The following is a 15,274-nucleotide window of genomic DNA, read 5'->3' as shown; positions in this document are numbered from 1 at the left end:
CTCCATCCAAGGGGTAAAATGCAATATGCTGTAAAGAGTGTGTGGTGTGGTCTGTGTGTGTAGAGGGAGAAGAGATTTCCCAGTAACCATTCTTATACTGTATGCCGCAACTGGACTTAAAATGGCTCTTGTGTTCTTTGAACCCAAAGCACTTGCGAAGTGGAAGAGCGGAACCACGAGGGATCCATTCACAGCCAGCTTTGGTGCTTTGAGGGGGAAACCAGATCGGCCCCCTCCCTCCAGGCCTTTTGCCTCCCCCTGGCCAGGGGGAAGAGCCACTTGGTCGTGTCCACGTGGCCTTGGGGGGTCTGCCCAGAGACAGCTTCTCTTCCACCTCAGCTCTGCTCACCAAAAGCAACTTCCCCCCAACCTGGCATCACGTTGGCTGATGAAATGGATCAGTTGGCACACATCTGGGCCTGCCTGGGCATTGACTGAGTTGCCTCCAAACTCTGCATTCTGCCTCATCAGTCAGGAGGCAGCGGTGGCAAGGCGGCTCCCGTCACGCCCCGGTGCCAAGGTCTCCCGCAAGCTTTGGTGGAGAGACCAGACAAGATTTCGGGGCCTCAGCTGTTCCCTCCTTCTTTCTTGAGTGGGGCGAGTTTGGGCTGAGGATGGGACCCCAAGACATTGCCGGTCCAGTGTAGCAGCCGTGGTCTGGTGTGACTGGAGGATGTCAGGTTCACGTTGGCATAGACAGGGCAGTTGGCGGCAGGAGCTGCTTCTCAACGGATGTGGATTCTGGGCCCGTCACGCTTCCTCCTGCAGAATAGGGAGGCCCCTCTGCCCTTGGCAAGCTGCTTCTGGACTCTGCTCTGACCCAGAGGCCAAGGCCATCTTGGCCTGTTGTTGCTCTGCTGACCTAACACTGAACACCAGGAACAGCCCTCTGAACACTTTCCGGTCAGTGGCACAGTGATTCAACCATGGTCTGATTCTGCATGAGACAACCAAGGTTAAAATGGACTCAGGTGGTTTGAGATTCAGCCTGCTTGGAGCCTGAACATGTGGTGTCAATCTGATCACCAAACTAAGCCACGTTACAGTTTATATGCCTGGAGACAGCATGTCATGTGAACCCAGCAATTGTATTTTGTTAGCCCGGGTTTAGGACTGAGTGAGTTAAGTGAGCTCAGCCAGCAAGTTCAGCAGGCTTCATCCGATCGGTGAGAGATCTTGTCACAGGGTTCCCACATTATGCCAAGTCTGTGTAGCCTTAACATGCAGTGCTCCATATCAGCTGCAGGCCAGGCGATGCAGGGCCCCGGGTGCCAAGGCACGCCTGCACAGAGAGGAGAGGACTATCCCTGGCCTAGAAGAGTGGCTGAGGACCATCTTGACCACCAAACCACTTGGAGGCCTTCCGGAGGCCATTCGTGTGCTGGAGAAGAGCCTGGAGAAAGGGGGAGGATGCCCAGATGGAGCTGGAAGGACAAGAGACAAATCAACGTTTTTCCAGGCACTTCCAGCAGGGGGTGGGGGGGTGCCAGACAGACTCAGGAGGGGTGAGGTGCCTGAGCTGGGTGGCAAGGGGAAAGGGAGGAGGACAGAAAATCTTCGTCTGCAGAGTGTTGCAGAGAAGCTGTCCTGGGCCAGCCCCAAATCTGGAGATTTTGAAAAGGTTCTGGCAGCCGGGAGGGATGGCACGGATCCGCAGGGCGGCGAGTTCTTCCAGAGAGGAAGGGTCCTTGTGCTCTGTTGCAGCAGCCCTGCTGCTCTGGGGGGCTCCAAGGACTGGAAGACATGCTCTCCTACCTCAACGAACCAGTCTCACTCCAGACGGCCCTCCAACAGAACGCTGGGGGGGGGCATGAATATCACCTCCCCATTACTTACAGCCCAAAAAAATTCCCACCCCAAACCCAGGACTGACCTGCCTATGCTGGGAAGTTCAGAATGAAGTGGGAAGGGGCCACTGAAACACATTTGCAAGGAGGGTGTGGCAAGTAGAGGGATTTGGCCCCTAGACATCCCCCCCCCACCCTAGGGGCCTGGGAGCCTGGCAGAAGGCCAGCCAATGCACAGGGTGGGTGGTGGAGAAGAGAAGTGCTGGGAGGAGGGCAGGGTCCAAAGAGGTCCAAAATCATCCAAACAATGTTTGTTCAGGGCCCTTGTGGGATTTGGAGAGATTTAAGGATGGGAGACTTCCTGCTCCCCTCCCTCCCCCCTTAAAAGTCTGGAAAAAAATGTTTTGGGCCCCACCCATCCCGGCAGTTGTCAGGCCTCCAGACTGCCTTCTGCAAGGTCTCAGGCTGGACAGCAGCTTGTGGTCCCACCTCAGGCCAGGTCCTCCAGTAGCCCTTCCCTCTCTTGGGTCATTGCTGAGGGGCCTCCTCAGCTGAAGTCGCAGGCAGCAAGGAGGCAATGTCCACCTGGCTTTGGGTAACGGCCTGGACTGAGCAGCTCTGGGTGGATTTCAGGATGCCTATTAACATCACAGACAGGAGCTTGCTGAATGCAAAACCTCTCAGGGAAGATGAAATCAGCGCCCCGTTTTTCTAGCCAGAAAATGTGTGATGTTTCCAGCTCACAGCTTCTTTGCCTTGAAGACTCCTGCAGCTTTTTAACTAGCCAAGAGAAATCAGCCTTCCATGACTCATCTGGTCTCACCAGTGTATTCTGTCCCACTTGCAAGGGCCAAAGCTTCTAGATTTTTCACATTTTGGCCTGGCTTCTTCACAGCATGTAGATAGGATGCCTTTAACCATGGCTTGTTGAATAAGTCAGAGTGCCTGGTTCATACACTGTGGCTGTGTTGGCACCTCACTGTGCGCTGAAAACCAGGCACAGGCCAAGACTGCTGGATCCAGGAGATCTAGTAAAAGCAACAGTTGGGCAGAACAGCAGCCGGTCTCCTACCCAGCCATGGCCAAAGTTCAGGAGCCTTTATTTCAAATGCAGCAAGGCAGATGCCTGGAATCCAGAGCTCGGAGCCCACAAAGATCCAGCTTAAATGCCAACATTCTCACCGAGATCTGAAGCCATGAAGTCTTGTCTCTTCTTCTGAAGCCCTTGGCTGTGTTCATGATCCAAGTGCAAAGATTCTGATGGTCTGGCTGAAGACCCTGAGTTTGAAGTTCAGTTTTGAGAAGATGGAGGCAGGGGGATGGTGGTCTGGCATCATCTGCACCTGGAAGGGGAGCAGGCTGATGGTTCTGCAAATGCTGCCAGTGGAACTTCCGGCAGCCCAACTTGCATGGTCGTTGGCCAGGGATGTGTAGCAGCAGGTCCCCAGTCTGGTCCTAAGAGGGCAGCTGAGTTAGGAGGCTCTTCAGCTGGCCTGTTTTCAGAAGCCCAAGAGGCTCCAGGACACAGCTGCTCAGGTGGCTCACCAGCTGCAATTAAGGAGCCTGACTCATTTTTCACATGCTGGTCACCTAGATCATCATGCCATTGACTGAGTTCACACAATGTACTTAACCTGGGTATTGAATTAGCCCATTTTCTGTATACACACAATACAGTCAATCATGAACTCTAGTGATGTAGAGTTAGTAGTCTAGTAATCGCTAAGCAGTGATTCTGCGGTCGCTAAACCTTCAACTCACCTGGTTAAGTATGTTCTGTGGACACAGCCAGTGTGGGGGCACCACTGAAGCAAGGGCAGGATCCCTGCCCAAGGTGGTGAGGGCTCGAGCTGGAACCTCTCCGCATCCAAGTTGCTTTGTAATCGCACACTCGCCCCAATATAAGCCCCTCCTGCTTATGGGCAGAAATAGCATGGAAAGCCGTGACTGGGCAGGGAGGTGCTGGTCAGAGAGGAATCCTGTTTGATGGTGGGAGGCAAGGAAGGATTGATCCTACAGAACAAGGACAAGTAAGCAGACCAATTCCAAAGTCTTGGAGGAGCACAGAACCCCTTGAAGTAGACAGTAGATACTCAGCGCAAGAAGCATTTCAGGAACAGAAAGTCGGGACCAGCTTCCATTGGCATTCTTAAAAAATCTGAGGAACCTTAAGGGGGCGAAGTTAGTCTGCTGGATACTTGGGCCCGAGAGCGAAGGACAATGGGAAAGTTCTGCTTTTTCCTTACTGAGCCAGCTTTGCTCCCTTCCGCTGCAAGGAGAGCTTAGGCTGCTTCAGATGTCGGTACCAGCTGAGGAAGGGGAAGGTCGGAAAGAGCTCAGCTGAGACAGAGGATGGTCCCTCAGCAGTTGGGAAGCCTTAGGAACCCTCCTGCTCTCCAGGGCCTGTGCATTTGGCGTGAGGAAGGCGGTGTTCCTGCCATCCTCTGCGGAGCTTCAGGGAGACCTTGAAGGCCACAGGGTGGAGGGCGCACCATGTTCTCCTCCTGCCGAGCCCATGAGAAAGCTTGGGCCTCCCTTCCAAGCACCCCCCACTCTGCAGGATAATCTAGATCCCCTGTCAAGTGCAGGCCTAGCTAACTAGGTGTGGTGTGTCTGACTTTGCAGAGAAGCTGGATGAGATCTTGGCAGCAGCCGAGCCCTCGCTGAGAGCAGACATTGTAGAAGCAGATTCCCGGGCAGCCACAGTGAAGCAGCGACCGACCAGCCGGCGAATCACTCCTGCGGAGATCAGTGTGAGAGAGCTGGGAGAGTGTTGGGTTGGGGCTGTACCCTGAAACTAAGTTGAGGAAGGGCAGAGACATCTGGGTGAGGCCTGCTGGACCCGAACCCATTTCCTCTGCAGACAAATCGATGCATGCCGAGTGACTGTGGTGGTGGCTTGACTGAACCTGCCTTTTGGCAACTGAAGCGTTTGTCCTGCTCAGAATGGAACGCCCCTTGCAAGTTTCCAGGCTTCAGGCCGAGGCTGACTGCCGTAGGCCATTCTTCAGCCTTTCCCAGCCAGGGAGCGGGGTGGGGGGACTCACAGATTTCCCAGCCAGCATGGCAGAAGGCCAAGTATGGTGGAAAGTTTGGAGCGTGCCAGGCTAGGGAAGGTTTTATTCCGTGGGCACGTGAGAATCGTTCCCAAGAACTCAGGAGTCATCATGATGGTGATGGAAGAAGGTGAGCTACGTCCTCTTGGGAAAAGGGGGCTTGGAAGCCCAAAGATTTGGTCAAGCCGTGCGATTAAGGGCCCCTGGTGGGTCTGTCTTCCAAGGGTGGGCCAAAGGTTTCCAGGAGGAAAAGTCACGCTATGAGACACTGGAGAAAAGGGCCACTTCTCATTTCAGCATCCCAGCCGGTCTTCCGCACAACACGTTTAACCTGGCTGCTACGTTAACCCTTTTTTGAGTTTGCAGAAGCCCTAGAATGGTGTGCTGGGTGTTTCACCAGCCTGGTCAAGTTTGCTGTGCAGATGGCCACTGTGAGCTAGTGGTCCACCCTAAAAAACGTTGGTCTGAACTGGGATTCAGCTCCCTCAGTCCCAAGGATTCGGCCACCTCTGCCTTCCCAGCCCCGTCACTTTTGTGCTTCCTCCACTGGAGAAGGGCTGGTCTTCTTTCCACAACAGCCTCCTGGCTGTGGAGACAAGGGGGCGCACCCTCACTGTGCCAAGAGAGTTGAGCCCTGGCTGCACACAAGCCAGGCCTGGCCGGCGTAGAAGGGGACGGGGGCCCTCTGGCAGTCCTTCCTTGCCCCCAGGGCGGCTTGCAGGGCCTGTGTTTTGAGAGGAGGGGAAGAGATGCCGCCCTAGTCTCGTTCCCAGACAAGTGGAACTCCGCCTTGTCCCATTTCTTTTCTAGTCCCTCTTCGAGCGGCAGGGGATGGCAGCGCACGCCGGGCCAGAGAAGCCCCACGTTTCCCTCCGCAAAGGTCTCCCGCGGACCAAATCTGTAGGTAGGTGTGGCGCTTGCTTTGCTTCCCGCGACACATGTCACTCTTCCGCAGCCCCACGTCCATCCCGGCCGATGCTGGGGGCGACGGCCTCACCTTGGGCTTCTAGCAGCAAAGCCACGGTTCAGCAGTCCAACAAGTCAAGACGGCCACTTTGATGGAAGGCCCACCCTGGTCGGGGTCGGGGTCGGGGTTAGGACTCTTTAAAAAGAGGTGGGACTTCTGCCTTGGCCACCTTCTTGGCTTTTTGGACCCCTCTTATAAATGCCCCTGCTGTTTCTCCAGAGGAAGCAGTGAGTGGCTTCTGAGAGACTGAATTGGTTGCCCGGAGGGAGTCCCTGACTTTGTCACCCCTGGAACAGCGAGGCCCACACTGGTTTGGCTGCTTCTAAACAGCAGGGAAGCTGAGTGCGATGGACCAGTAGGACAGCAGAACTGGTGGCCAAGTCCACGTTGTGCAGGGGTTGGCTTGGTGGGCTGGCGGGTTGCCCTTGGAGCTGGCTCTGTAACCAGCATTGCCTGGGCGGCACCCAGGTGGAATGCCTGTCCCTGGGGGAGCCCCCTGAGTTGCAGGCACTATGATAGGAAAAGCCCATTCCCCTAAGAAAGGGGCAGCCAAGAGACAACACCATCTTTCAGGCTGGGATAACGAGGTCAAGCAGGTATCAGACAGGCTGCCTTAATTACCGGAACGCCATTTTCCAGTGAGAGAGCCCAGACTGACAGATGCAGACGAGGGCGGTTGCCGCCTGGTCCAGTCCTCCCAGGGCGAGGGGGACGTGCCACGGCTCCCACTCCACCCTGGCTCTTATCAAATAAAACAGTCTCTCTGAATAGCGGCTTGGATTTGGGAACAATGTGCAGTTAAAAGGATCCTGTGACTTCGAGCCAGGTCCCGAGGATTTATTCCAAGTGTGCAGATGACCGCAGAGAACAGGCCCGTTGGACTGCTGTTCACTCAGTTGCAAAACTGGTTTGTGAGCAGGGTTTCAGTAATGCAAAATATGAACTTGGTGGAAGGATGGAATGAATGCATCTGCCTGCTTATACCTTGCATAGCAGGACATCAGAATGAATGTCAAAAATATAAGAGTCTGAAGGGATGCAAGCGAAAAATCCCTGGGAAGTTTTCCTGCTGGAGCTTAAAATAATTCAGTGCTCTGGAATGAAAAGGACACCAAATTGCTCTGGTTTTCATAAAAGAGATTGCAGCAGGGGGAGACGGGGATGTAGCACTAATTCCCGTGGCAGGGATTCGGTGCAGTGGAAGAATTCCAGCTGGAAGCCGAGTAGAAGAGGCGCCTGGTGGCATGCAGACCTGTGGCCAGCCCTGTGGGGCTTCTGGTGACATTCCCAAGGATTGCTGCTCCATCCCCTGCCAGCCCCCAGAGTGCTGGCTACAGGGCCCTTCCCTTCGAGAAGAGATGCCAGTCATTCTGTGCCGGGGACGGGAACAGCTGACGAATGGCAGTGACTCACGGCCCTGAAGCCTCCGAGCAGGTTTTTCCTCTGCATGATGCTGAAACGTGTCGGGGCCAAGCAGAGATCCAAGAATGAATCTCTTTCGTGGAATCCTTCCAGATGAGGCCAGAATTAGAATCGCCAAAGGCAGCTGGCGGAACAAAGCCGGTTCTGAAGAGGAGCGGAAGAGAGGGCAGCCAAGGGGGATTTCATTACGGGCAGATCCACACAGAAGCAGCAGCTCTGGTTCTGAGTCTTTTGCCCAAAGAATTGGGCTTGCTGTAACCGATGATTCCAGCTTCGGTTTTAGAACATAATCCCCTCTCTCGTCTTGAAGCCCTTGGCTCCAGTTGTCCTGCCAGACTTTTTTCAAGACGGCGACATGCAAGTAACTAACCCAGGGCCCCTGGCTGGGCTGGGCTGGGCTGGGCTGGGCTGGGCTGGGCTGGGCTGGGCTGGGCTGTGAGGTGTGGAGGAACCCGGGCAGCTGGCACCACTGCTCCTTCCTCCCCCAGAGCCAGATCGTCCCCTTGGATTGTTTGAGAGGGAATGTCGGCTGGAGCACAAGCAGAGAAGCCCTCAGGAGGGAACTTTCCTGTGCAGGATGAGGCCCCTCTGGAGACCGTTTGACTTCCTGCTTTGCTACAGGAGGGGCAGCAAAGGGGGTGCCCACTGCCTTGCCTGCTCTGTCTCTTACCATCTCAACATGGAAGAATCTGGCACTGTCCCTTAGGTTTGTGAAGAAGGGTGCTGGGAGCCGTTCGCCTAGAACTTTGCCAGCCAAGTCAGTCATGTTTTTCTTGACTTGCACAGCAGCACTGGGGCAGGTCTTAGGGAGGTAATCCTGGCACTGCTCACCCTGGTTTTGTGGATTCTTTCTTTCCATTTGTAGCTCTGTCGAGGATATACAGTATGTAGAGATAAGGGACATCAGATACTGAATGCCCCTTGCTTTTTCCGTCTGATTAAACCAATCAGGAGTGGATAGGCCCTGCCTCGTGGTTAAGGGACGGTGCTTCTTGTGGCAGGAATACGTCGTGTCCCCCCCGCCCACCCCCTAAAGGAGGTGGCCGTAAGACCTTTCCTGAAGGAGCCCGCCCTAGGTATGAGGATCTCTGCGGTTAAGGCCAGTCTTACATGTTCCATTTCTGCCTGTTCTAGGCCAAGCATGCACACGGAGATAAGGCTGCAGAACAACTTAGAATTGCAAAGGGCTTGCGAGCAGCGGCTGGCGTCCCAGGTGTTTGTGCAGTTGCATCCATGCTTCGGGAGGGTCTGCAGGAAGAGAGCACTTGCCTGCAACAAGTCTCAGTCAGTAGGTTAGCACTGCAGCCAGCTGAAGGTCCAAGGTTCAGGGCACTCACAGGACACCAGTCAGTCCAGCTCAGGTGATAAAATTTCTGGATATATGGGATCCAGGGATTGACCACGCAGAGTCCAGGTTGGATCAGTTGTTCCCCACGGAGAGATCTAAGCTGGGGGCCAACCCGATACAGTGTCACGGCCATGTGAGAACCAATTAAAGCTGCTGCTTCTCTTACCTGTTCAGCTCTGCTGTCTGGCATGTGCAGCATGTCCAGAGACTGGGCAAAACTTACACCATTAAAAGCGATATAAAAATCACAACACAGAAAAGAGATCCAGAAGAGACATCACTCCAGTTCAACAAAGAAAATGGAGAGACTGACCACTCTGGCCCAAGGCCTGCAAGAGGAGCCATGTTTTTAACAACTTTTTGAATGAAATAAGACTGGGAGCCCCGCTAGCCTCTGAAGGAAGGTGGTTCCGGAAGGCAGGCCCAGCGACAGAAAGGCCCTGCGTCCTGGGCTCCATCCGATGACTGTTTATCAGCAAGGTCTGGCTCATGCCAGTGCTCTGATTGAACAGGAGCGGCAGAAGCTTTTCCTCTTAGAAGCCAAGTCAGTGCCCATGGCCCTCTTGTCTTCGGTTTTTCCCCAAACCTGTGGGTTGTATTAGGTGGGACTGAGAGCAACTGGCTTCACTGAAACAGCAGCTTCGCCCTCTGGGAGTGCTCCCAATCATCGCGTGTCACCCGATTCACAGGCAGTGTCTGAAGGAAGGAGGGCTTTCGCGCAGTCGTGCCAGCTGCGTTACTGGCAACCCTTCCCCGGCTGGCTGCATTTGCTGATGGCTGTCCGTGTCCCAGTTACATTCCATTTTCTCTTTTGCAATGCCTCTATGAGGGGCTATCCTTGAAAGGGTCCAGACGTTGCAACTGCTAACTGGTGCAAGGCATAGAGATCCCACGTTTGTTTCTTTTTATTTGTTTATTAAATTTATACACTGCCTATCTCACTATAAAGGCGACTCTGGGGGGCTTACAAATAGGGAATCATGAAAACTGTTATAAAAATACAAGAAATACAAGAAAGTAAAGGAGAAAAACTAAATGGCGGAGAGAGTGTCTTCAAGCCACCACCCACCCCCAGGGCGGCCTACCACTCTTGGACCCCAAGCTAGTTGGCAGACCCCAGTCTGCCAGAAGAGCAGGGGCCAACCTCACCTCTGGGGGCAAGGTGTTCCACAGGGCAGGGGCAACGGCAGAAAAGGCTTTCCTCCTGGACTCCGCCAGTCGGAATTCTTCAGCTGACAGGGCCTGTAACACGCCCCTCCTGCTGGACCTGGCTGGGGTGGGTCGATGGGATTGGGATGAGATGGTTCCTCGGGTAACCGGATTGTGAACCGCCCAGAGTTGCTTGCGAGACGGGCGGTGCAGAAATGTGATAAATAAATAAACCTGGGCCCATGCCATGAAGTGCTTTGAAGGTCATAGACGACACCTTGAATTGGACCCAGGAGCCCGTCGGCACCCAGTGCAGCTCACGCAGCAGCGGTGTCACACGCACAGCCCTAGAGGCGCCCGTAACCGCCCACATTGCTGTGCTGCCACATTCTGCACCAGCTGCAGCTTCCAGATACTTTGCAAGGGTAGCCCCATGTGGAGCACATTGCAGTAATCCGTGCATTGCCTGGGGCCAGTTACGCCCGGGCCCTGGATGCTGGCTCTGGAACAGAGCACCCCCTCTCCCCCAGTAGGAGCCTGTCTGGCTGGGAGCATCTACAGGAGAGGCTTCCCTGTAGGCGCTCTGCTGTCAGGTCCAGCTGCCTGGGGTGGGGGAGAGGCTGCTCTTGCCCGCCTCCAGGCTAGAGAATGCCCTCCCCGGAAGGCCCCCACCCCCAGCCTGTCCAGAATCCCTTTGCGGCTCTCAATTGGAAAATGTCCTTCATATGCATAAAATTGTCCATTTTCGTCTGCGTTTTTAACTTTTTATGTTCTGCTTTTGTTTTTCAATCCTGTTGGCTTCGCTGGGCGCCAAAGTAGGAAGGTGGGGTATAACTCCAGTAGCCAAATTCTTACATGGGTAGAGTCTAACGCTTTCCTGCAGCCCCCCCAACACGACCCGTTTTAGTGACCGGCCTCATGGCCTTGTGACGGCGCATGCAGAGAAACCTTGGCTTGATGGACACGGGGCTGGGCTCTATTATTCCCCAGTCTGCTGTATGGAAGAGTTGTCGTTGCAGCGACACACGAGGCACATGACGTGATTCACGTCATTTGTGGGACAACCCCCACGCACAAATGGCAGCAGCAGCAGCAGGGCTCAGTTCTCTCCCCCGAGGCTGCCTGCGCTGGTCCATCTGGTTCCCCGCCTGGAGAGCTGCTGCATCCCAGCATGCCTCGCGAAGGCAGCTGCTGCTGCACTCAGGGACACGGGGAAGCCCAGCCCAGCAGAGGCAGCACAACTGCACGTGGTGCCTGCTTCACCGTGCCTGTACACATGATGCTGCCCTGGGCAAGAGGACCTGGCCGGCTTGGTTCTGCTTAGGGGTGTCGTTTTTAGACACCTGACTCCAAAGGGATAAGAGTTACTGTTCACAGTGCTAAGTGCACTTTGCAAGAGACAAAGGGAAAAATTACTCTCCATTTGTGGCCTCCCAGGCATGTCAGCCACTCGCCCTGCGCCTTCCCAGTTAGGGGTCCTGGGCCCCAGTCTGCAGGGTGTGCCTTCCTCACGTGCCGTTTCCAGACTCGCACATGCTCACCACCTATGATGAGGCTGCACAGACCCTGCCCGGCCTTCCCCTCAGTTGCAGGCTTTGAACTCCCTGGGGCGGCCCGGTAGAAGGGGGGGAGGCATCCCTTGTCTCCCTGAGGAGCTCCAACCTTTCCTCTCTTGCTGCTTTCCAGGCGAAGATGAAAAATTTGCGGCTTCCCTCATGGATGGAAAATTCCCCCGGAGCACGTCGATGCAAGACACTGTCCGAGAGGGGCATGGCATCCCACCCCCACCGCAAACCGCTCCTCCCCCTCCCCCCTCCCCCTACTATTTTGACACGGGCCCACCCCCCTCCTTCTCCCCGCCCCCGCCCCCAGGAAGAGTCTACGACACCGTGCGGTCCAGCTTTAAGCCCAGCCTGGAGGCCAAGCTGCACGGGCTGCCCCCGGGGGTCAGTGTCGCCGAGATGTACGACCAGGCAAGAGCGTCCATCCCCTACCCCGAGCGGCAGAAGCGGGCCCGCTCCATGATCATCCTGCAGGACTCCTCCCACGTCCCCGCGGAACCAGCCGACATCCCCCGGCCCGGCCCCTCTGCCACCCCACCCGAGAAGCTGAAGAGGAAGGGGCGGGGGGTGGACAGCCCTTACGCCAACATGGGCCAGTTCAATGTCAGCCTCTTTGCCCCCACCAAGCCACAGAGGAAGAAGAGCCCGTTGGTGAAGCAGCTGCAGGTGGAAGATGCGCAGGAGCGGGCGGCACTCTCCATTGCGGGGGGCTTCCCCCGGGAGCCCTCCCCCACCCGGCGTGGCCACCGCCTGAGCGGAATGGAGTTCCCGTCTCAGCAAGTGGACACTGCCAGCCTCCCCTTTGCCACCGCTGTCGCAGGGGCCATGAAGGACCGTGATCGCCGCCTGGACGAGAAGCGGAAATCCACTGTCTTCCTTTCAGTGGGGGCCATAGAAGGGAGCCCCCCCACCATAGACATGCCATCACTGCAGCAGTCCCGGTCCATCGACGAGCGCCTGCTGGGGAGCCGGGATGTCCTCCTGCCTTCCCCCGTCTCAGCTTTAAAGCCATTCCTCAGCAGCTCCTCCTCAACATTCATACACCCACTGACAGGGAAGCCCCTGGATCCCAACTCCCCCCTGGCGCTGGCGCTGGCTGCGAGAGAGCGAGCCCTTTCCACCCAGGTCTCCTCCAGAGTGCCCACCCCCGTCCACAGCCCAGACTCGGACCGGGTGGCGCCCTTGTTCGTGGACATCCAAACCAAAGACCAAGAGAGGGGGGAGCTCGAAGGCCGGGGGTCTCCTGCATATTCGCCAGGAGCCAAGACTTCCACTCCCAGCCCGCTGACTCCTACCCAGAGCCCCTGGGGGATGCCCGCAAGTGCAAGAAAAGAGGGCGAGGCACGGACCGAGACGCCTGTGAGGGAGGAGGAGAAGAAGGCAGAGGACAAGAGGTCCATGATCCTCAGCATCATGGACACATCGCAGCAGAAGACGGCTGGCCTCATCATGGTGCACGCAACAAGCAATGGCCAAGACCTCGGCTTCGAGGTGCAGGAGGAGAAGGCCCCTGTCCCCGAGGCAGACCTGGAGACGGTGGAAGTGTCCATGGTGGAGGCTCAGCCCAGTCCTGTGGGGAAGGCTCCCATTAGCCCAGCCCTGGACAAGACTCTCGGACAAGGGAGTTCAGAGGAGGAGGTTGAGATGTACACGGTTACTCTGCCGCCCGCTCAGCTATCCTCAAGCGATGAGGAGACCAGGGAGGAGCTGGCTAAGATTGGCCTGGTACCTCCGCCGGACGAGTTTGCAAATGGGGTATTGGTCACCACCGCCGGCACACCTATCAGCCAACTGGCCACTCCAGCCATGGCCACGCCATCTGTACCAGCGGCAGCAGTTGTACCTTCTACCACTGGTGGAACACCCTCAGGGAAGCCCTCTGATGCCCCCACTGCCCCGGAGTCTGCTGCAGACTCCGGAGTGGAAGAGGTGGACACCAGAAGTTCAAGTGACCATCACCTGGAGACCACGAGCACCATCTCCACTGTCTCCAGCATGTCCACACTGTCCTCCGAGAGCGGGGAGCCCACCGACACCTACACTTCCTTCGCGGACGGACACACTTTTGTACTCGAGAAGCCGCCAGTGCCTCCAAAGCCAAAACTCAAGTCCCAGACCAGCAAGGGGCCGGTTACCTTCAGGGACCCACTTTTGAAGCAGTCCTCGGACAGCGAGCTCATCTCCCAGCAACACGCGGCCATCCTGGCTTCCGCCAGCGTTGGCCGGCCACGCTACCTCTTTCAGCGAAGGTCCAAGCTGTGGGGGGACCCCCTGGACAGCAGGCCCATCCACGGGGCTGAGGACGACAAGCCAACTGTGATCAGCGAGCTGAGTTCCCGGCTGCAGCAGCTGAACAAGGACACGCGCTCCCTGGGGGAGGAACCTGCCGGTGGCATGTTGGACCCTGGAAAGAAGCCCCCTGTGGTGGCAGCACGGTAAGACCCCAGGCAGCTGGGCAAAGAGGGAGCCGCAAGAGGCCTCCGGCCCTGGTCAGAAGGGGCCTTCCGCCAGCAGCTCAGGGTGAGCAGCAGAAGTGCCTTCCCAGCCTCTGTCCTCCTCGGCCAGGCCGGCTGGGGCCCAGGAAACCCTGCAGGCTGCCCTTTCCCAAAGGGGGAACCTGCCAGAGCAGAGCCTTAAGGCTTGTCACCGTCAAGGTTCCGGGGGAGGCTTGGGAAGAAGGCTCAGCAGCAGCCGCCGCCTCCCACTTGTGTGTTCCTTCTTTCTCCTCCTTGCTCTAGGGAGGGTCCCACCAGCTCTTTTGTTCCATACTGGGTTTCAGATTTTTCTTTTTGTGCCCAGGCATAGACAGCAGGCAGAGTTTTCCTCATTCCCCTCCACCCCAACACACACACACACACACCGGGAAGCATTTCTACTGCATGCACATTTCTCCCCTTCCCATAACATCACACTGAATTTGAGCCACTGTGGAGCATGGTCCCTGGCAGAAGAGTGAGGGAAACATGAGGCTGAGTTGCCAGATATTAAAGCTGGCTTTGCCTTCTGCTGGAGAAGAGGCATCAAACCCTGAGCTGGCCACAAGCACCTTCACATTTTACATTGCAGTTGTGGGTGGCCTGTGCATCCTGTTGTGGCTGTGCTGCCCTAGCCTCAGAGGCATAAAACGTTCCCTTGTCCAGGTGCATTTCCAAGTTAGGAAGGAGGGAGGGAGGAGCTGCACTGAAGAGAGAGAGACGGTCTGGTCTAGTGGTTAAGGTGCTGGGCTAGAAACCAGGGGGCTGTGAGTTCGAGTGCTGCCTTAGTCATGGAAGCCGGCTGGGTGCCCTTGGGCCAGTCCTTCTCTCAGCCCAACTCACCTCACAGGGTGGTTGTTGTGGGGAAAATAGGAGGAGGAAGGAGTATTAGGTATGTTCTCTGCCTTGGGTTATTTATAAAAAATAATAAAGGCGGGATAATAAATAAATAAATAAAATTCCCCACAACCCAATTAATGTGTGGAGACCACACGATCTGCTTGAGCCAAGTTCATTTGAACAGCACTGGGGACAGAATATAAGGCTCTGCCCACTTGAGTAGGGTACAAGCAACCCTTATATAGTAGTATAATAAATGTAGACTAATAATGATGTCATATGTCAGTCATTTTATTTTTGATCACATGGGCTAGACTTTCTGCCTACAGGCAGAATACCCAGTTAGTAAAGTGGAGATCGGCACGAGTCAGCTGTTGTGGTTAGTTCCTTCCTAGATTCCATCTAAAAATACAAGTTCTGGTTAAGGTAACACGTGAGCCAAACACCCAAGCCCGCTATTAGGGAGGCCTACTTGAGTTCAGGGCCTCAGTGCTTGGAAGATCTCAGTCTGGTAGTTACTCAGGTATTGGTTTCACCCCTTCAGCACCTGCATGACTGCACCCATCATGTTGGTGTGCTGGGTGTGAAAGGAGGGTCAGGGTTCTCTAGACGGAGGGACTGAGCAGAAACACACACCCAAGTGGAAGGAAGGGACTGCCGGATTTTCCA

At 55.8% G+C, this 15,274-nt stretch overlaps 1 protein-coding gene across 2 annotated transcripts in view; it reads left to right on the top strand.

Moving 5' to 3' along the window:
- The window catches only part of SHANK3 (SH3 and multiple ankyrin repeat domains 3), a 262,450-nt gene that overhangs the window by 234,197 nt on the left and 12,979 nt on the right, over positions 1-15,274 (top strand). For both annotated transcript variants that reach the window (XM_063309491.1, XM_063309492.1), the window contains exons 18-20: positions 4,413-4,540; positions 5,654-5,747; positions 11,416-13,726. In XM_063309491.1, coding sequence (XP_063165561.1) covers positions 4,413-4,540; positions 5,654-5,747; positions 11,416-13,726 — 2,533 coding nt within the window. The remainder of the gene's footprint in view (positions 1-4,412; positions 4,541-5,653; positions 5,748-11,415; positions 13,727-15,274) is intronic.

The sequence above is a fragment of the Candoia aspera genome, chromosome 7, assembly GCF_035149785.1.
Source record: "Candoia aspera isolate rCanAsp1 chromosome 7, rCanAsp1.hap2, whole genome shotgun sequence".
Taxonomy (NCBI): Eukaryota; Metazoa; Chordata; class Lepidosauria; order Squamata; family Boidae; genus Candoia; species Candoia aspera.
Note: the sequence above shows the minus strand (reverse complement) of the source record. Positions and strands in the feature narration are given on the sequence as shown.